This window comes from Nymphaea colorata, chromosome 1 (genome assembly GCF_008831285.2).
Source record: "Nymphaea colorata isolate Beijing-Zhang1983 chromosome 1, ASM883128v2, whole genome shotgun sequence".
NCBI lineage: Eukaryota > Viridiplantae > Streptophyta > Magnoliopsida > Nymphaeales > Nymphaeaceae > Nymphaea > Nymphaea colorata.
The window spans coordinates 662,807-685,312 of record NC_045138.2 but is presented as its reverse complement, the minus strand read 5'-3'; the positions used below and the strand labels follow the sequence as shown (position 1 = coordinate 685,312).

Genomic DNA, 22,506 nt, shown 5'->3' with positions numbered 1-22,506 from the left:
TGTACACCTTACGTCTTTAGCCTTACATCAATACGCACCACTCTGCATGTCTCTCATCCCAAAGTAAATTCAAATGGAGAGAGAGAGAGAGAGAGATTGATTTCATTAGCCTTAATGGAGTTTGTACCCCTAACTATTTTTCAATGCAGATAAAAGTTACATTAGCCTTAGATCAAATATGTACCACTCAGCATGTAAATCCTACCGTGGTTGACAGACATGAAAATCTGAGCCGTGGTCCATGTGACAGACATGAACAGGTAAATAAGAAGTTGCACAAGTGCATCCACGAATTTTAGCCTGAAACTGTCTTCGAACAAGGATATCGAAGATAAAGACAAAATTTACAGCAATATAAATTGGAGTCCTGACTTGTAAAATATTGAAACAAACTTGCCGATTTCTCATTTGGACATCTGGATGATCACACTAACATGCAACGAGAGCCAAAGAGAGTATGAATCTCATCTAGCCTACAATGACGCAATGCCTATACTTCAATCAAATTCTTGGCGAAGTAGCTAACAAAAACAAACCAACCAATGAGAAGAAGAGAGAAAGATGCCAAACCAATCACAGTTGGCCAGCCAGCCACTATAATCCCCGCACAGAGCACCACAATAAAGGGCAGAAAGGACCGGACAACTGCACCATGGTTGACCCACTTGCCCTTGAACAAGATGAGGACTGCCAAATTGACAATGTTCCATCGCATGGTTCCCCCATATGAGAAGCGGTTGAGACAGTTGGCCACAAAAGAATGGCAGTTACACGTGAAGAGGTTGTAGGATTTGTGCTGGAAATTTTGTGTACTTGAGCGCAACGCATCATCCCATGTAAGGGCTGTCCCATACTCCGCATGCTCATAGTTGTTTTTGCATGTATGCGCAGCCAAGTGAGGTGGGAAGCAACACTGGACGTTTTCCAAGATCAAGAGAACAGAGATATGAATCACTCAGATGGCCAAAAAGGTAACCCAAATTTTGGTAGCAAGATAAGAAACAAACTTTCAATAAGTTTTTCCAAAATTTTAAAACAAAAAAGGCATGCACTTGATCTGAGCTATCAAGTGTTCTGCTAATTCATTGCAGAAAAAGGGAACGCTAAAACACATGTTTGGGATTACCAACATTTTCTACAGCATGGAGAAAGTTCAGGATACGTCATTTCCACCCTTTTATGTTTACATGAACACCTAATTTCTGCCACGAGAGGTGTCAGAATACTAAATAACAGGCCACATAAATGTTCTGAAAGTGACATGAGCACAAGGACTTCGAAGTGTTCAAAGAGCAGACTAAAATTTAAACAGATCCCCTCAAAGGTACATGTTCAGAGCATTTCGTGAACGTTAGTAACATATGAGTGGCATTTTGGTGTATCTGGAAAATGAGCGGTGCTTAACCTCTATCAGAAGGCAGGAAGCTCAATTACAAAAATATCAGGAAAACCAACTCAATATCACACTCAGGTTTAGAAAGAAAAAGGTATAAATTAAATAGAAGTTCAATGATGACAATCAATTCCAGGATGTATCATACCTTTTCTCTATCAAGTTGGATGTACCTTGCCACTGCACCAAATGCAAAATTGTCCACATTAACAAAATTGGAACCTGCAAAGTCCAATATGGTCCCATCCTCTTTCGCTATACCGACATGTCCAATAAAAGGAGCCAACCAAGAGACTATAGGAAGAGGAGTCCAGACTATGCAGCACGGAAATCTGGCTCTTTTAGGATCCATGGGGGGGAGTGGCCACTTCTCGTCAAGCATTCTTTGATGTGGATTCTCAGAAACAGTATTATCAGTTAGTTCCATTACTAACTTTTCTGATTAAAGACCTCAGGTCATACAGGCTTCAACTTTCAAATCAGTGATAAAGTAATTTATATTTCCATTCGAATCTGGATCACGATATTTTACTTACTGATGCACTTTTACCAACAGGAAAACCTGAAAATTGTGATGTCAAAAGAAATGTGAGTTTAACTAATACAAGATGATATATACCACCATAAGCATTAAAACACTGTAGCAGATATAAGTGAAGGTTCCTAAATATGACAACACATTTAATAAGCATTCTAGGTTAACCTATAGGAAAGTAAATTCAGTTCATGAAAGAATATCTAGCATTGTCTTTGAACAAAAACTTTGTTGACTCGAGGGTCAAAGACAGTTTCCAGCAGTGATAATCATAATGAAGTAAGAACAGAAAGAATTGATGGCAACAAACAAAGTACAAATTCAGTGAATAGGTTAAACTAGTATCAAGCTTGAATAATAAAGGACAAGAACATATCAACAAAATAGGGATATAGTTCAGACAAGAACGTATGACAAAGGAGTCCAAATTTGCAAATAGGAATCTTGATCAAAATTGGATCAAGCATCTAAGAAAATCTTCATGCAATGCCTTAAACAACCATTTCCTTCTGTCTCTGATCCCAAGAAGGGGATCCCAAGAGGGGGCTTGAACAAGTCCATACATGCTATATTGTGATGGTGCCAGAGACGTAAACTTTGGGTATAATGCCCCAAAGTTCTGAATTATTCTATTTCACGTTGTACCAAATGCCTCAGAACCGTAAGTCAGAAACTTAACGGTGACACTGATCAATAAGAGCACATATGATGAGGCCAGAATCATGAACAATGGTCGAAAAAACCTAAAAAATCAGTACCAAAACAAACACCAAGTCATAAAGCAAGTACATGTGAATAAAGCTGAACACACCCATGATTCTCAAAACCGTAATCATATTCAGGAAGCTGTATTGGAATCAGAACTTCAAAGCACTTAAATTTCAAACTTGTAAAGGGATATTCTAGAAGCAGGAAGTAAGTATGAACATACTGAAACTAGTCTCATTTTCGGATGAATCTCAGGCAGCAAAAATCCAACATTACATTTAAATATTTGGTTTTTCTGAAAAGTTCTTCAACAGATGCCATCCTACATGTTGCACATAAAAATGTAAATATAGCAAGAACCATTGATAACACAAAACAACTGAATTCATCCAATATCATGATAGAAGCATGATGGTTTTGGAATAACTAATTTGGCAAATCATGCACCTTTTCTGCATCTATTGGCTTTTCAAATTCTTCGTCCAAACTATCAAGTTTGCAACCCAGTACGTGGTATGTGGGTGGAATCACTTAGGAAGAAATATTTGAATATAAGAACACAAAATGAGAACTTTCAGACGCAGTAGAACTGTTGAAGGAGTAGTCCTGATCTCTAGTATAGGATGTCAACCGTCCAGATCACTGAGTGACATCAATCCACACCATGGGAACCCCAATTTTCACACCACAAAATTAATGTTAAAATCAGGACTCTCACTATTATCAATCCACAGAACCTGGACTTCCTCACAAACTCATATTTCCATATTGGGATTTTCAATCATGTGAGGAAGAACTCCCGTGTTGTAAGAATTACTGCTCCTGTAAATATTGGTGCCCGCATGATTCTTAATTGTGTGAATCTAAATTAATCCCCTGCAATAGGATATTAGATTCCTGAAGGAATAGGGATTCCCAAGTTGATAGGAATTCTCAATCACCAGAATTGGAATTTCTGACATTCCAACTTCATTGTTTTCAGTTTGATTCTTTTGCAGAGTAATTCCAGAAACTATGATCTCCGTGTTCTACAATCATGGACAATTACCAAGACAATTCAGTGATTCACAAGAAACAGAAGTTAAGTTGAGCAATTACTTGCCATTGCTCATTCTTGCCAACTCCAGTCACAGCCTTCTCATATCTCAAAATACATTTACCACAGCAATGCAGACTGATGGTCTAGGTTCTAGCATATCGAACTGGGCTTGAAGAACATTCGGCACAAATAGCGAATAAGCTTCACAGGAACCAACCAAAAACAAGAAAAGCATATTGGTTCAACTAACAGATCTTAGCATACATATATACCTGCCAACGGAGGTCTTACCACTAGTCAGGAGTAGCTATATAGTCAAGAGTGTATAAATGAAAGAAGACTCGTAACTATGTTATTGTGAGCACAATAACAAGAAAACCGTAAAATTTTTCATGGGCAGCAGGATCTACCAAAAGTCACGCACCATACACGACGAAAGCAGAATCTGATCAAACATTATTCTTCAATCAATGACTCTATGTAGAAGGACACAGAGGAAGGATAAGAGACCATTTGGGCATCGCATCTCAAAAGAAGAGGAAGAAGAAGAAGAAGAAAAGAGACGATCGCCGACTTTTTAATCCAGCAACGGCCTGCATCAAATTCTTAGAAAGAAATATGCATATATATTCAAGGGCGACGAAGGCAAACTCCATTTTGTTACTACCAACGTCATTCCATGGCTAATATATGAAACAAAAACAGAGATTAGCAGAAGCAGGGGACAGAAAAAAAGAAACGAGAAGGTGCCAAAATTCCTGCGACCTGTCTGCCCATCAATACATCACAACAGCGGCAACCAGAACAAAAATAATTGTGTAATAATATGAAAAGACGTTGAAAACCCCGATACTCATTACGCGCTTACTTGGCAATGACCCCCACATCAGATGCTCGGTTCCTTCTCCCTTTTTCTCTCTCCTTCTCCGTCTTCTTCCTCCTCTCTGTTCTTGATTTTGAGGGATGACCACCTTGTCTCCTAGATAAGTAGTTCGTTTCTTCCGATGCCTTTGAAAGTCACAACACTTCATCGGTCATCGCCATCTGCCTTTCCCGAATGTTCTCGTTCCCCACCCTCCCACTAGACAACCAAATTGAGTCTGTGTGTGTGTGAGAGAGGGAGAGAGATATATAGAAGCCCAATCAGCTTCCTCAGTTGACAGTTCTTCCTTCTCCAGCTAATTATTAAAAAAGAAAAACCAGGAAGGAAAGGGGCAAAAGCAACACTTCTTCCCTTCCTTCCAGTGATCTAGGCAAAGGCCGCTGACTTCCCATTTCTTCCGCCAAAACCCACCGCTAAAATTCCAGGTTATTCACAGTCACACTCGTGCTCGAATCCAATTGGGCACAAACATGATTTCTAGCAAAGCAAATAGAGTACCGAAGTGACATAATAATCTGAAATTGGGCAAACAATTGTTTAAAGAGCATCTGGTTTAGAAAAAACAATTTAGGGCTCAAATTCCAAATTTCACTTCCTACATTTTTCGTATTTGACTTAAAGAACTAGTTTAAGCTTAGGTAAAATAGACAGTCAATCAAAATTTTATGATTCTTAATATTAGAATAGTGATTAACTATTTATTAATGAGTTTGTTATTGCTCTATTAAGTGGTTTGGCCCCTAAAAATTTTTTTGTGACAAAATCTTAAATAATACTATTAATAGTTGGTGAATAAGAATTTTTTTTTGTGGTTTTGGATTGTGGATGGGCATGTCGTTGTATTGACCTCTACGAAAAAAAGAAGAAGCAAAAGTACGAATTTTTTAAAACTATTTTTTGTTTACATGTAGTGTATCAATGATGGAGCTAAATTGTTTTCATTAAAGGGTCACGTTTGTTTACCTTGGATTTGAAAATTGTGGTGATCTGAGTTTACTAAAGATCTTAGATTCATTGATTTGAGGTTGGATCCACTTTCCTCCAAAGAATCCGACCTTAAAATCCTTTTTTTTTTGTTACATCTAGCATGTATTTAAAATCTACTCTACTCAGATTCCATGTTTATCTTAAGAGGATCATGCATGGCACTAATCAAGTTGCAACGTCAAAAACAGTTTTTTTTTTTTTTTGGGGCTAGAGACGCAGACAAGAGATGTATCACCTAATCAAAATCAAATGAAGGGTATGTTTGGCCTTAAGGGGTGCAGTGCAACCAAGTACCATGACGATTCAGAATCCCATATTCCCATGGCTATTGTCACGCTCCGGTGTGTTATTCCTCTGTACTGCAAGCAGTGGCAACTGGCAAGTGCGACACTAAAAACCGTAAGTTTGTTAGGGCCTAAAAGCAATTAGGGCCTAAAAGCAAACCAGAACCTTAGAGGCAGGTTTGAAAGTCTTATTTATGACCAGAGTTACGACACTTCATATGGCTATACGAGCCAATTCAGACTCAGTCGGCCGATTTCGGAAGGGGCTATACCATCCCTCATATTGCATCGACAAATCGGATACATGCATATCAACCGAGGCTTTGGCCTTGCAAGTGTGGCTAGAGAAGACTAGATGAGTTTGCTTCCAATATTGGTCCTAATTGGAGAGAGAAAAAGGAAAGGCATAGTCAAACCTATGATGATAGATTGTTGAGGGAAAAAAAAAATGTGATGGACATTTTCATCATCTACTATTAGCTCATATTTTTTTCATTGTTTTTCTCTCGATAATCTGACAACCCTCATTAGTGAATTGCACCATTCACTCACTAACTAAGAAGTTAAAAGGAACGAAGCTCTTCAGAAAATATGAATACATATGAGAAATAGAGAAGCTGGATCCCTCTCTCTAGGAAGGATCTCCTCAAGGCCACCTGAGAAATTTAAAGATTAAGTTGCAAACATAAAAGTCAATCTATTTTTCTTAAAAGTCTAAAACATCCTTCAAATAGAATAGAAAAAGAAAAAGAGGAAAACTCATTCCCATTTTGAGAGTATTTTGGGTTTTCAACAAACAGTTTAGTCTCTACATTTACAAAAACCACTCTATCCCAGGCATCGATGAGGCCTTGGACCTAGGAGGCATGGGAAAAAGAGGAGCTTTTGGCCCCCTAAATAAATAAATAAATAAAAACTTAAACCATACCATCTGAGTCTCTGACCTGTTTGAACTGACAGTCTACATGGTTTCCTCAAAGTTTGAGGGTTTAATATATAATAATAAAATAATTATGGAAAAGTCAGTTCTCTGCTATTTTCCTTACATAAACGTTGATGAAAATCCAAAACAGATATTAGATTAAAAATAGTAACTTCAAAAGGTTTAATAAAAGTTCTTGAAAAAGCAATAATAGTTTTACTTTGGCACTTCTTTGTTTTCAAAACATAACAAATTTTGCACTTCTTTTGTTTGCCTTCCGTTCCTCTTTTTCGTTGTTCTTTTGAGAAAACGCCGAATACTTGCTTATGCAACTACGAAGTTAAAAACTTTCGAAAGTTCATGAATTCATTACAAACTTTCGGAGGAAATAAATTATAAAAGTTGATGAATTTATTACAGGCCTATCAGAATCCAACCAACTCTTGTACTGTTATTACACTTGCCAGTTCGGTCCGTCATCTTTTTGTTTCGATTTTCAAAGGCACATGGACCATCATCGAATCAGAGCAAATCAATTGCACCCCGTTTCTTCAAAGCAGTACACCGCTCAAAATCCATTGATTTCATGCTGCAAAGAATTCAGACACGACTCATGAATTTGGCCTCAAATCTTCAAATTTTCTTACCATCAGAATTTAAGACCACAAGAAAAAAAAAACATTTTAGACATGTTAATTGTTTAAAATTATATGAAAGAGAGAATGGGAGTGCTCATGCATGCATCTGCTTTAATGTGAGAGAGTGAGAGAGAGACTTACTATTCCATTACAGTACAATGGCAGCTGAGACTTTTTTTGCAAGTGGATCTGTAAGGGATTGGTTTTCGGCTCGGCCCGCGGTTCAGCCAACCTGGAGGTAGGCTTGGCCCACTAAGCCTATGTTTTGATAGGTCCGCATGTGAGATCCGAGGCTATGATAGACCCGTGGGATCTTAAAACTGTGGATTTTGTGGTCCAAAACCAATCCCAATTCAAAAAAAGAAAAAAAAAACTTTTTGACAATGAATATGTAGTTTTCATAAGGCAACATGGATCTAAGTCCTCTAGTTGTGAAACCCACTGCCTGCTTAAGCTGTGACTTTCAACCAGCGTCATAGATATCGTGATATTTTTGAAGATATTCTGATATGAACAAGAAAAACTTTAAAAAAATGAAACAGAAAAATCATGATTTTTGAGAAAACGGGAAATATAGTTATCTTGTTGTTTTCACAAAAAAGAATGTGTTCCTCTCTTTTCATTTTTCTCTTTTTAACGTTGATATCATCATGAAGTCAAGTTTAAACCTTAATTAAATTATTTTTCATCATTTTGTCATCACTAAAACATTCTTTTTGTCAGTTTTATCTATCTCTTTATGTTTTCTTATTTATTTCATTTTCACCTATTTTTTCATTTTTTTAAAGGTTTTCTAGTTTTTCTCAAGATTTTCCTAAGACAGACAATTTTTTCTGAAAAATAAGCGAGAATGATGTTTGCGACAATGTTTTGATGAACTAAAAAAAAACCTCAAAGAGAATCGAGTCTATATGCTTCCATTAACATCATCCAAATAAGAAGCAACAGACATGACCATAATTGTGAACAACTGCCAATTAAGAGAGCAAATCTCTTGAAAGTGCTAGTCTAGATTTCATCCAAGCTGGCCTATAGTTTCTATGCATGGGAAATAATTGAGGTTGTGACTGGCAAATGAATACTCGTTGTTTGATATATGAAACCAATACCCACCTAATCTTTTCCTTGCTTTCAATGAAAAAACATGGACCTTTCTCCACATATGAATGAGAGAGAGAGAGAGAGAGAGAGAGAACCAGTTAACTTTGCCGAGCCAAATATTTGAGAGCGAACTCTTAGTTTGTGCAGCACCAAAGTCCAATATGAGGAACGTCCCTTTTTTTTTAGATGGCCCGATACCCACAAAAAGGGCCAAGTCCCTACGGATGTGAATCATCAGTCACACATAAAAACTACCTCAACCTATCCCATTGTATCTTCTGAGGAGGTCAAGGGATATCCTTGTCCTTTCCCTTTTAGGAGCAGTGGTGATTCCTTAAGAGGTCGTTTGTCATTTTGTTACTATCTAATGAAACTGCTCCAAAATTTTGGGCAGATTCATCAAACCCTACAACATAGTGTTTCATGAACTTGCTCCAAATTTTGGGATAGAATCATTAGATATTAACAATCTGTTATGGGTGCCAAACGACTTATAAGAGGTCATTTGATAGCAAAAATACTTTATGAATGTTTAACAAATAAACCCCCAAAATTGATTAAAGCATATTCGTTAAACATTCATAGTGTTCCTGCTACCAAAAAATTTATAGGGGTTGCTTGATAACAAAATGCAATAATCAAAATTGAATGTTTCTCAAAACGAATGAGAAGAAAGATATTACATAAATCATAGAGCAACTAAGCCCTCTCGGGAGCTTGCTTAAGAATAAAAAAGAGGAATCCTATGGAAATGCCATGCAGTAACGTTTGATCCTATTCGTGGATCAACTAAAATATGCAAAAACTATATTATCTTCTGCCATTATACCAGTCTATTTCTTTTTGCATATGGCATCGCCACTCCCCCTGGTAGCATCAACTAATTCAAAACTTAATTTGAAAACCATATTTGGACCTCAACGTTTTGGAGATGCCCCAAATAATCAACAAATGACAAGTGCTTTAATTTTTTTGTGTAGATCATAAACTTGATGAGTCAATCTAGCTACACGCGATGCTTTTACTGCTATATTGAGAGTTAGTCCACGTATTGCTTAATGTAAAACAGATGGAACAAGAACACTAACAATGTTTCATAAATATATTCAAATTATGTTTCATAATGTTCCTATTACCAAACGCCCCTTACATATATAACATGACCCCAATAAATACTTTGCTCTTGGCTTGTGCAGTAAGTGCATGCACACACGGACTACTCACACACAATTCCAATATGTCAACCGCTCTGACCTGTTAGGCAATCCACACATACACCATGAAGGGTGTCTTGAAGAGTCGTAACAACAAAACAACTAAACAGTGGGATTGAGATCAGATGGCCACCCATTTCACATGGTTGTCAGGGTACCCTCGTCGGCACATTAACTGGACCAAGACTAAATATGCGGTTCAAGTTGCAAAGCGACACGCACAGGTAATGACCTGATCTCAACCCCCAGACAATATGTACAGATGTTGCGAGGAAAAACCAAAAAGAACAGCAGGAAAGTTCAACTACAATGAATATCGGCGACCATATTCAAGGCCAGACATGGAGCAAATAAAGGCAGCTACTTGCGCAAGGGTACGGACGAAATCCCAGCGTATCCATCCAGCGCAAGATTGATCTTCAAACCGGAGGGAGTTGAGTCCCCATTCAGGTAACCCAACTTTTCTAGTGCTGTAAAAACTTGTCGTTTAATGAGTCAGCTCGTGCATACACATGATCATAAAGAAGGCTTCATAAAAGTACAGGTGAAACCTCTTCGTCTTCAGACCTGACCCAGCTGCCTACTGCCTTCAGCTCATAGCCTTTTTCTTTAGTAAGTTCTGGATCAGGCATGCACACAAAACACACACACACACACACAACTGGCCCCTTAAGTAGGTTTTCCAGCGAGAAATTGTGAATATCCAATAAAAGTCAAGAGATTTTATGTGAATAGTGCAAGTTGAAAAAAATGGCGAACCTTAGAAAGCAATTCATAGCTTCTATATTTTTTTCAATACAGCATTTTCTCTGTACAGACAACTGAACTAAAAAGGAAGTATCTTCTCATCAGATTATTGGAAACACGAGGGCCGAGACTGCCATGAATGCTTAACAGTATGGGATCTTGTAGCCACACCAGAGAAATCACAACCCTCCAAAAGGATGATGCTCTTTCCGAAAAAGGTGAAAGAGAAAACTCATGGCAAGTTAGATATGGCTTTTGAATGCAGCAGATATTATATAGTGTCGTCTCTACTCTGCCCGTCCATTACCCTTGGAACCCCTTGAAAGATAAATTACCTATACTCAGTTCGGACTCTCGGCGAGCCATCTGGTGTTGTCATCATCTGGTATATTTCTGGATCGATGTGGTTCGAATTCAGCTGCACCCGTGGGAGGATCGGGTACTCCGCTGGGTAACCACCCCCCCTACTTGCGACAGATGTCAGATGAGGTGGTGAGATCCAGCCGCTCGGCCCATTCCCCATGGTGGACTTGAACTGCCTTAGTGGGCTTGATGAAGGAGAAACAGGCAATGACATATTCCTTCTCGACGTCAATGCTCCACTGCAAGGGAAAGACAAAGTATGCATGAAGGCTGCTATACTTTTGAAATGCAGTCATGGCGTAAGCCCTAATGCCTCTTTCAAGAAGAAAGCTACAGTTTGGGATTTTTTGAAACAGCTAGATCCTGGGACTTGGCCATTTTTTCCCAATGATGAAGAGAATGATTACAGATTTCCATTGTTGAACTTGCTGACCATGAGGTAGGGTGCTTATCATGCCCTATCCTGTTCCTTGGTTATAACCGGGCACCCATTATACTCATGGTATTTTCGATGCTTCGGTATTTTCTTATATGAGGCAAACCCAGGTATTGGATTCTAAGCCACCTTCAATTTGAAAGCCTGTAGTATTCATCGACTTAAAGCCAGACAAAAAGATGCAAACCATGAATACATGAAAGGATGAAGAAGCCACACCTTGAGATCTCATGTGAGATTGGGAATCCAATTGAACGGTATGGTTTGTAATCTCCATCATGCATGGGAGACATCCTTGCACTGTTAGACAATTGGATACTTGTCTGCCTAGGAGAAGTAGACTGTAAAACAAAACAAAAGCCAATATAAGAGAACAAGATAGCCAACACGGATTGTAAGCCTAATAAAAGGTAAATAGCAATCCAGGAACAAGATAGATGGAAACTTTTTCTTGTTATTGATTGACAAGTTGAGACATAACCTGGTGAAATTCAAACCAGGGATTTAGGCAAAGATGGGCCTTCCTTTGATACATTTTGATTGTAATGTGTATCTGATGAGCGTAAGCAGGCTAGACTTATCATTTAGAATATCATGTTTGGCCTTACAATGCTGCATGGCAATAGATCGGGTCTAGAACCACCAAAGACTCACTAACAAGGCTTTTGGGATGTTTTCTACTTATCATTCTGATTTTGATTTGTCATAGCTGTACGCTCACTCAGAATGATCAGACAAGGTGAATGCCCACATAAATCATACCCAGGAAGTTTGTCTGACCTGTGAATACTCGAAGAGAACTAATATCCAGTAAAGTATTGTAAATATGACAAATTGCAAGATACTAGATCCTGAACTCTTTCAAAAAATTAAAACATAAATGGAACTGAAATCATGTAGATTAGGATTAAAGGAATATATCCAATCCTCGAGACCTAGTATTGATGCCAGTTGAGCAGTTCAGCACCTTCTACCGGCATTATCAATGGACTATTCTATTGTCTAGCAGATGTAGTAAATAAAAGAACTTCTCTTGATAATCATCCCAAATCATAGAAAGTAGAAAACTTCCAAAGAATAGTCATACTCTTTTGTATTACTTGAGTCTTGACCATTCTACTCTACCAAACCTTATCAAGAAAACTATGGCTTTATTTCTGACAAAAAGGACAAAACAACAACTCAAGCATACTTCAAACTTTCGCCTCCAATTGAACAAAGTACATGATTTCTAACATTGTCAAAAACATAAATTTTCAGAATCTTGAAATAATACCAATGAATGGGTGCTGTAAGGAGAAGAAGTCCCATGGTCTGTATAAGATTGGATCCTTGGTTCTTTTGTTATTCCTTGGTCTCTTACAAAGGGGTGGTTCATAAGTTTTGCAGCAGTAGGGCGTGCAGATGGATCACGCTGTAGACATTGCCTCAGGAAGTCTTTTCCTTCATCAGATATGTGATCAGGGATTGATGGGATCTCTTTGCTGTTTCCAATTTTAAATATTGCAGCAACCTGGTGAATGCAGGATGAAACACAAGAACAGCAGGCAACAATCACTTATCACTGACATAATTCATCAATAGCAATGAACTCATAAATTTAAAAATTAAAAAAAAAAAACAAAAAAGGGATAAGCCCAACCCCTTCATATTGTATCCATGGTGGTTTTGATGTGGCCATCTCAATAACTGTACAACCAAGACTCCACACGTCCACCGCCCAGTTATATCCGTTGGTGTTCATTATAACCTGTTCAAGAAGAAAAAACAATGCAAATTAGAACAAAAGACAGTCAGAAATGAGAAAGCAATACACTTTTATGGGTACTTCAATAAGGTCCCCGTACCCGTGTCGCTGTATGGGTATTTCAATAAGGTCCCCGTACCCGTGTCGCTGTACCCGTACCCAAAGTGGGTACTTGGGTACTTTTTAGATCAAAACCTAACCAAACTGCTTAATTTTATGTGATTTAATTTTTTCAACTCAGTTTTCATTATGTTTTTAGAGTTATTGTTCATTAACATGTAATGTTTTTATTTTAAAACCACTTGTTTACTTAAATGTTGCTTTCATTTTGATTTTATATTATTTTGTGTACATAAATATATACATTCTCGTCGTACCCCCATACCCACATTTTCTAAAGTTGCCATGTCGCCACCCATATCTCCGTACCCGTACCTGAACCGCACACGTACCCATGTGACTTAGCATAAAAGCAATCTTACAATGAAACTTAAGATATAGTACCTCAGGAGCCATCCAATATGGACTTCCTCTGAAAGATAGTGGACAGGAACAAGAACCAACCTGACCAAAAAAGTCAGACAGATAAAAAAGGCATGAAAACAATATTCTAATGTTTCATGGATTTAGAAGAAGTTAATCCTGCTTCTCATGTGAAAAACAGCACCAGATATATTGAAGTCGACAGATTTTGACACTTATGCAAACCCTGACAAATCAAGAAAACCATGTAGCTAAAATCAAACTGTACTGTTTCCTATATACAAAAGCATGTAAACCTAGCGATACAAATAAGATAACTAATATGGCAAGAAACTGACAAACTCAACAGACCAGTCCACAATTTGGTCACTTTCCAGTGAGCAAATCAGGTTATATCGTTCATCACCAAATCTTAATCGATTTGATAGGGAAGTTTGAGAAACCTACCTCACCACGAGCTACTTTCTACAAGATGGGGTTATCATATCACTGCCTAAAGGAATATAAAGTGCAGCGATGAAAAGCTAAGAAATGGCTTAGGGATCCTTGCTCAATGAGTATCAGTTGTTAGGCATTATCAAAACCCAACCAGTAGCAGATCACATAATGCTTGGATATGGCATTTACGAAGCTGATATAAGTCAGGCTTCAGGTTGCATACAATTTGTCATATTGACTGTGACAAGTTTATATTTTGTTAATATTACTCATTCGTGGTTTTCCTTGTGGCAAGTCATCCTATTTGATTGAGGTTTGCAAAGAAAAACTTTAGCAGAATAGGACCATGTTCATACAAGTCCATGTAAATACTGGTTACTCCACAATTTTGTTCATTTTTATTGGCACCATAACATTCAAATAGAAATCATCACATGGGTGCAGGTGCAGAAACAGATGTAGAGCATTTTCAAAAAACGTAGGTGCAGCAAAGGCCACAACTCTCTCTCTCTCTCTCTCTCTCTCTCTCTCTCTCTCTCTCTCTCAATAATAAGATTTTCAAAAAACAGAATTAATTATATTCATAAAATATAAAATTAATAAATAAATAATCAAAATAGGCTAAAAAATACCAAATATCATTTTGCAATGTCCCACACTTGCACGTGACCAGCTCACACAGGTGCAGCACCATTCTAGGCAAATCTGTGAAACATGGTCATGAATGGATTTCATGACAAGGAAAATTTTCTGGAGGAGGTTGCCAGAGTTCTCATAGAGGAAACTATAAATAAAAGTAAAAAGAGAAATAACTAAAGTTAAAGCAGCTATTCTGATGTCAACTCAGCGCATGATCTCCTCAATCATTGTTAAAAAAGAGAAAAAACTAAAGTCAGAGGCATAGAGCAGTGATTCTGATGCCAACTGAGCAACATGCTCACTTAAAAAGAATCCCTCCATGCTTGCTGATGCAAAGTGTTCAACTTTGTCACAACCTTCTCAACTCTCAAAATGCTATATTTAGTTCTAGAAAGAAGAATAGTCTTATCCACTAGTAATTCAACTGGAGCTGAATGTGGGTGACCTCTTGTCTTGGTCTAAAGGTAGTGTCCCATCAACTCATACATTTATTACAGGTTTATGAAGGGTGGTGTAATCCAAAATTTTGTGAAAGATGGATTTTAGAACACAGCACACATTGAGATCCACACAAAGACTAATTACATGGAACAAGAGTCATACTAATCACATATGAGTGAAGAATATGCTGAAATGCATTAACCAATGAAGTAGCATACATGTTTGGCCATGCCAAAGTCTGCAAGCTTAATCACGCCATTAGGATCAACTAGTATATTAGCTCCTTTGATGTCTCTGCAAAATTTTAAAATATATTCACTCAATAAGGCATCCATAACTTATAGAAAACAAATGTACCAAATATCAAACCTGTGGACAGTGTCCCTTTGATGCAAGTAAGCGAGCCCTGAAAGAATCTGCCCTGTGAAATTCCGAATAACTGGTTCTGCAAACTGGCCATATTCCTGAAGTAGTTTATGAATGGATCCCCCAGAAACATACTCCAGAAAAACTGATAGTGTGTCTTCATCCTGTGGAAGAAGCACTATATCAAGCTCATATCCAGAGAAAGGAAACGACAACAATAGCATTTCATTTCAATGTACATCCAAATCTATACATACTACAAGTTAGCATAATGGACATCGAGAAACCCAAAATAAAGCAACATTGTGATGGGCACACCCACCTCAAAGCCACCTACCATGGTATGAAGTATGAACGATAACTGCTATGCACATATACTGGTTATTCAATTCTATGTTGTAGTTGGCGAACCCCACTTGCAACTGTGCTAACCCATGTCACATGAGTTTAGCTTCAGCAGAATGCATACATGTCCCATGAGTTTAGGTGTAAAAGAACGTGCAGGCATGCGAGTCTACAAACGCATTTCCATGTTTTTTATTTGTGTATGTGGGTGTAAGTTTGCAAGGATAATGTTCTCAATTTGTGTTTGTTCCACACTTGAAAGATCAGAGTTGACCATGGGACTATAAGCCCACTTGAAATGGTGATAACCCACACCCTGAGTTCAGGGAATGCATACAGGTCTGAGTGCAGAATGCATACAGGTCTGAGTTAGGTGGAAACATACATACATGCATGCAAGTCCATACACTTGCGTGCATGTGTTTTTTCTTGTATGTATGTGTGTGCATAGGTGTAGGATTGCAAGGATAATGTTCCCAATCTATGTTTGTTCCTCAATTGAGAAATCAGAGTCGACCAATGGACCATTTCTTTGCTGCTTGCAACTGTGCCGACCCATGTCACATGAGTTCAGTTTCAGCAGAATGTGTACACGTCTCATGAGTTTAGGTGTAAAAGATCGTACATGTATTTGTCATTTTGCACATGTGTACATGTGTTTGTATGTGGGTGTAGGATTGCAAGGATAATGTTCCCAATCTGTGTTTGCTCCATACTTGAAAGATCAGAGTTGACCATGGGACTATGTGTGCATCCATGTACGTGCAAACTTGCAAATTGAATGTTGTGCCCTGTGGTCAAACTCATTGACCACTTTTGTTAATACCATCATAACTTAACGTGCTTATCATACCATATGACCTGTCTAAGCTTAACAAAAGCAAACTAACCTTTTAGGTCATTGTTTTACATTACTTATTTGCCATTTTTGTAAAATTAGTATTGAGCAATTTCATCAATCTCAATCTGTATTCTGTATCAACTAATAAACATCATACACCCCTCACAGCAATGATAAACAACAACGGGATATTTCAAATATCGGCCAATCTAAGGCACCATGTATCGATCAATATTTGAATAAGATAACAACATTTTCCACATTTTCATATTTTAAAAATAACTTAGAGTGGCCAATATGAAATGGATACTAACAACATGGGCATTGAGTACAACCACTTCTAGACCAAGAATAACTAATTTTTAGGTCATTTGTGATATGGTTTGTTTTTCTGCTTATATAAAATCAATATTGGCTATAACATTTCTAGACGGCTTTTTATCACCCACCTTCCCTCTAATCGTGCACTGCAAACCAGTCTTGTAAAAATCGATGTATGGGAGGGTGAAGGAGGGAGACTGGGCAACATCCCTGAATCAAATCAATGAAGTTGCTGATTCACTGATTCAGAGAATCAGCTGATTCACCCATTCAGCTGAATCCATTGTGAATTGGCAAAAAGGTAAACAAATTCCTAAGTCCTCAAAAACAAAAATGTAAAAAAAAAAGCCAAAAAGAACATTCTTATAATATTTAAAGACCGACAGTGCACTTCTCAACTGCCACTCTGATAACACTGCTGTGAACAGTTAATTTTTCATGATCTCAAACTTTGAGTTTCATGATGACCTAAAGGTAATAAAATCTACTACCTACTAACATGGAAAATAAACCATTCTATAGTCTCTATCTATAAAAGCAGTTCTTTCCCAATGCAAGGAGAAAGTCATAAAGATCATAACCACCAGTGAGCCCCACAGGCTCACAGCAGGTCCTCTAGTTTAAAAGTGGTAGGCACCACTTTGAAGGGCACCGTTTACATTAGACATATATCATAAAAACTCTAATCAATTAGCTAGAGATACCCTCATCCATATCATTTTTTTCCCTTCCAACCCTGGAATTTGAACCTGTTAAAGCAATATACAATCAAATCAGACTCAGTAATACCTAGTTAGCTACATCCAAGCAGGGCACGAATGGATTATTTGGGCCAGATCATATTGTATACAAACCCACACAGAAATTTGAAATAATCAAATGTCTTTAACAAAAGACAAATTAAAAAAAATTGTGATACTATCAGATCCAAAATAAGTGCCCAAAAAAAAAACACTTGACCTGAAAAAATTTTAAAAAAAAGTGGCAAAAACGTCAGTTTAAATGTAAAAGTGACTTCCAGATCAGATTTTTATTCAGATCCAAACTACATCCAGTTTTAAAGAGTGTTCCAATCTGAAATAAATCTGCCTTATCTAATGTTATTCAATCCAAAGTGCATCCAAATTCTCTTTTAGAGACCAAATATGAAAATGTTGAACAAGTTCTTTAGAATCAATCTTTCTTAGTCCTACACTCAGACCAGTGAGAGCTGTTTGTCCACATAAATGATCAAATAATCTACTCACTACTGGACCAAATTTAGAACAAATTGGTAAAGGCTTGTGTAACACCATAAAAGGTAAAAAACTAAAAAGTATTAATTTGAGTAAATTTTCCAAACAAAAGTATCCATAAATTACTAAATTAATTTGCATCCTATCTCTCCAGATTTAAAAAACCAAACAATAAACAAACATATGAATAAGTTTGATTTTTGATACCATCTCACTGCCATAATATTGTACGATATTTGGATGAGAGAGCTGACTAAGTAATGATATTTCCTGAAAGAACATAATAGACAGGACGTTAGAGACAGTCCATGCTAGAATTTGGTTGACATAAATCAAAAGGACCAATAAGTATAAAATTAAATAGTCAGATAGTTTCCAACTACGGTGCTAAAGATAGACAGAAAACCTGGCTCAATTGCCTGAGACTTTCTTTCGAATTTTGATCATCTGAAATTACTTTGACCTCTTTTATTGCACACATTTGCCCATTTTCACTGAAAACAATGGTAAATCTTGTCAAATAAAATGCAAAAAATACATTATCCACATGAGAGGCTATATTGTCATGCATTTTTGGGGCAACGATTCATGAAAATACAACCCAACAAAAGGACAAATACCTGTTGAATCCTTCATAAACATGCCCAAAAGTTCCCCTTCCCAGCAATCTTCCTTTCTTCCACTTGGACTTGACGAATGAACCATTGTATGTCATTGAACTTCTTGAAGATAGACCCCTGGAACTGCTATGTGCTGTTGGTGAAGTAGAACAGCTAGTAGAACCATGTTGTGTAGGTGAGGTGGGATTTGGGGGAAGTGGCAGTGGATGACACTGAATTCTGCTGTCATCTTGTCTCGATCTTGGTGATCCAGGCCGTGAATGCAAAGGAGTTGTGGAAACACTATGAACTCGTGAACCTGGACCCGGACTTCTTGCCCTAGGACTAGGTGCCAAAGAATGGTTCGGACTAGGTACCAAAGAATGGTTGGTGCTCTGTCTTCTCTGGGACAGACTTATTCTTGTGTCTGTAGAAACTCGAGGTGGAGAAAAGGAATAATTAGAAGCAACTGGGAAGGATAAATCTGAATCTCCCTTCAGAGAAGATGGGCCATTGTTGCTGCCTAATGATGAACCGTGTACAAAATGGTTAAAGCCATTATGATGTCTTATCTGCTCCCACCCTGGGCTACCAGAGAGGAATTGTTTGTGCTCTGCAAACTGCTGCTGACTTTGAAGTCCGAATTTTGAACTGGTATCTCGTGGAATTTCGAAGCCATCCGTGTTCCTTTTGTTGGAGAAAAAGGTCATCATTATAAAGAAAGAAATTACACAATGAAGATAAAAAAGCTTGCTGAAATGCCATAAACAATCAAACATTCAATAAACAATGAGGAAATTAACAAGGAATTCTTATGCAAAATGCCCAGCCACTTCTGCTGTTTGTGAAGTGTGATGTTCGTCCATTTACTGAACTACTAAACTGTAAACAACAATGCCATTGTCAAAACAATGCAGTATGTAGACATTTTAGCATCAACATCAATTGGGCCGTCTTCCGCAGAAAAAGCATGCTAAAACTTTGGTTGGAAACAAAGACAGAAAGCAGCACACTAGATCATCATGATAAGTGAAAATCATACACGAGCACAAACAAAATAACACAGAGCCCACAAGACAATGATGTCATGTTCTTCACGTAACATCAAAACGCAGGATTTAAAAAATAATGTCACAAATTGGAGAAGACAAAAGCTAGAATGAATCAAATAAACCCCTCCAAATACTAACAACCTAACACCAATATCTTCTCACAAGAACAAATCCTATCAATCAATAAAAAGGAACGGGTTTCTAGAAGAGCAAGGAGAGATCAGTCTCAAACACCTTATCATTGTCAGACTTCAATATTCTTTCTTCCCACAAGATCTTTCATTGACAACTCTAGAGCGTATTTCAATCGAAAATATCAGCGTCCGGAAAGTCACATGACAAGAATATCAGCATTTGTACACCACATACATGCAGGTGCATACAAAGACACAGACGAAAATACAAACATCAATAACCCATGCACAGACCAATAGGATTTTATGTTACTGTTATTTCAAATTAACAACTAAAACTCAAAAACAAAAGGACTGCTTTTGAACTATCTTAACATTTCAATACCGTCATCTTTACTCCAATAGTTGAAAGATATTGCATCATCTTGATATCAGCTGGACGAAGAAATTCTTAATAACAAAACAGTGAAATAGTGAATATATCGCTCATGCGTTTTATCAGGCAAAACATAAGTGCTACTGCAACTTCCGCCATTTCATGATAATACTTAGATCTTAGTAGAGAACAATTCTGGAAAAGTCACATAATCTGATTGTCATCTTCAAAAGCTGAGAGTGATATGAAACCTATGCTCTTCAAAAATTTTTAATCGTGAAATTGTTAAGGAACATTAGAGTCGCCATAGAACATAACAGAATTCCTTTTATTACATCCGCCGCAGAAATCCAAAAAATGATACATATATTCCACTAAATAACGGTAAAAAACTTGCGCAAACTCATACAACTTCAATAGTATAATAACCGTGACACGATAAGCAAATATATACAATCCATTTTTATGCATCCGAAACACTCAGTATCCAACAAAAAAAATTAAGAATCTGCGTCAACTTGATGGGATGACCAACAATTAACGAGGAGGACTGCCATTCAGCTGGCACCTACATCATCTATACCCCGAAAACTCCCAATTTCGACAATTTCTTACGGAAAACTCTAAGACCAAACCTTAACACAAGGCACTGGAAGAATGGACACTATTCAGCTTTTCTTTTATCTCATCAAGTTTTCAACCGAAAATCACATCCCGAACAACGCAAAAAACAATTAATCGCGTTACATAGTTAAACCCCAAGAAAAAGCAAAATTTTCACCACAACTAGAACCTTCATCAATTAAACGCCAAAGTCTGAATTCTGTTAATTCAACCCAAAAAACTACAATAGACTACTGGAGAAAAAGAAAATCGGCTCTTCTAAGCACCTGTAAATCGGAAACCCTAGATCCGCGGACGAGCCGGTAGAGCTGTCGCTGGTGTCGGAGCAGAACGAGGCTGCCGGATCCGCCGCAGAAAGCCCCGACGGCCGAGGAAGCGGGTGCGTCCGGCCCGCCCGCTGCTCGGCTTCGAACGCGAAACTGGACGGGATACGTCCAGAATTCAAGCCGAGTTCGCTCCTCACCGACGAATTGAACGCGACGGCGGGCGGGACGGCTGCAGCAGGAGCGTGACTAGGGTTAGGGTTTTCCCGTTCGGTGCTGCGCCTGCTCTTGCCGGAATCGGCGTCCTTCTTCTTCTTCTTCGCCTCCTTCGGTGAAGAAGACCTCGTCCACCATGCCGGCATGATGCCCTATCTATCTGCAACGCCCTTCTGGTGTTCCATGTCTAGACAGAGAATGGAGAGTCCCTATAGAAAGGAAGGAACAAAACAAAAGAGAAAGAAAGAAAGAAGGGGGGTTTTGTATGAACAGGGGAGGTAGCAAGGGAGTAGGGGGGAGGTGGAGCCTTCCTCTGTGTGAACAAATGACTACTATACCCTTACGTTATCCGATTCTTTCAGCAACCTGGGGCGCCGTAAATTTCGGCAAGATGTCTTTTTCTCTCGTGGAGGACGAGATCCGTATTTATGGGTTTCACGGTGGGGTAATTTCGTCTTTGTCGGACGGGCGGTTACACCTCGGGATGGCGGCTACGGATTAATAGCGACGGAGCCGAACGTTGAGGCGAAGGGGCTTCAAAGTGATATTTCTTTACCTTTTTTGCCCTTGTTCCGCCCCTAATTTTACGGCATATGAGAGAAAACGAAGAGAATTTAAAAAAACGGATGATTTTCAAGCAAATTCACAACGCCTTAAAGAAATTACAGAAACACTCTGTCATTTTAATACAATTTTAGAAAAGGATTACATTTCCATGCTTCCAATATTATCGGATCTCAAGAAAACTCATTCCAACAAGGCAAACAATAAATAGGAAAGGAAAATAACATCTTCTTTCCTGTTTCCCCAATTTCATAATTTACATTTCAGAACGCCGATTCCATAAGGGAGCAAATGATACAACTTGTCAATTATATAAAATTATTTTTGATGAATAACTTATTCAATCAGTACTAACCTTACGTTCACTAATATAATTATTAATTAGATTCATGGTTTCTTAGTAGGTATTATTTTAATATTTCGTTAATAATGTAAAAAAGAAAACAGTAAGTGCTTACATAAGCACAATGTCACAGCCTAAGTATTATTTGTTCCTTTAATAAAAATTGACGTCCGAGCAACTTACGTTTTCTTAAATTATAAAAGTATTTCTCTTTCAGTCTCCGAGTGGT

The 22,506-nt window shown here is 37.9% G+C and overlaps 2 protein-coding genes across 2 annotated transcripts; both read right to left on the bottom strand.

Annotated features, from left to right (window-relative positions):
* Window positions 1-84: 84 nt before the first annotated feature.
* LOC116246338 (protein REVERSION-TO-ETHYLENE SENSITIVITY1) lies at window positions 85-5,015 on the bottom strand. The gene is made up of 3 exons (XM_031618169.2): window positions 4,544-5,015; window positions 1,542-1,955; window positions 85-913 (listed from the first exon to the last, which is right to left on the bottom strand). Exons 2-3 carry the CDS (start codon window positions 1,818-1,820, stop codon window positions 491-493), a joined length of 702 nt encoding a protein of 233 aa, XP_031474029.1. The 5' UTR covers window positions 1,821-1,955; window positions 4,544-5,015; the 3' UTR covers window positions 85-490.
* Window positions 5,016-10,445: 5,430 nt separating this feature from the next.
* On the bottom strand, window positions 10,446-21,614 carry LOC116252426 (mitogen-activated protein kinase kinase kinase 3-like). The gene is made up of 11 exons (XM_031626684.2): window positions 21,158-21,614; window positions 18,727-19,392; window positions 18,513-18,600; window positions 18,314-18,376; window positions 15,368-15,528; window positions 15,217-15,292; window positions 13,502-13,561; window positions 12,893-13,000; window positions 12,527-12,763; window positions 11,470-11,591; window positions 10,446-11,053 (listed from the first exon to the last, which is right to left on the bottom strand). Exons 1-11 carry the CDS (start codon window positions 21,514-21,516, stop codon window positions 10,783-10,785), a joined length of 2,211 nt encoding a protein of 736 aa, XP_031482544.1. The 5' UTR covers window positions 21,517-21,614; the 3' UTR covers window positions 10,446-10,782.
* Window positions 21,615-22,506: the final 892 nt, after the last annotated feature.

Bases quoted from the DNA above. Each gene is read 5' to 3' on its own strand.
- LOC116246338 (XM_031618169.2), bottom strand. From the start codon at position 1,820: ATGGAACTAACTGATAATACTGTTTCTGAGAATCCACATCAAAGAATG. The intron at 914-1,541 runs GTATGATACATC...GAAAACGTCCAG, and splicing joins TCCAACTTGATAGAGAAAAG to TGTTGCTTCCCACCTCACTT.
- LOC116252426 (XM_031626684.2), bottom strand. From the start codon at position 21,516: ATGCCGGCATGGTGGACGAGGTCTTCTTCACCGAAGGAGGCGAAGAAG. The intron at 19,393-21,157 runs GTGCTTAGAAGA...CTCCAACAAAAG, and splicing joins CTAGGGTTTCCGATTTACAG to GAACACGGATGGCTTCGAAA. The intron at 13,562-15,216 runs GTATGCTACTTC...TTTTTTGGTCAG, and splicing joins ACTTTGGCATGGCCAAACAT to GTTGGTTCTTGTTCCTGTCC.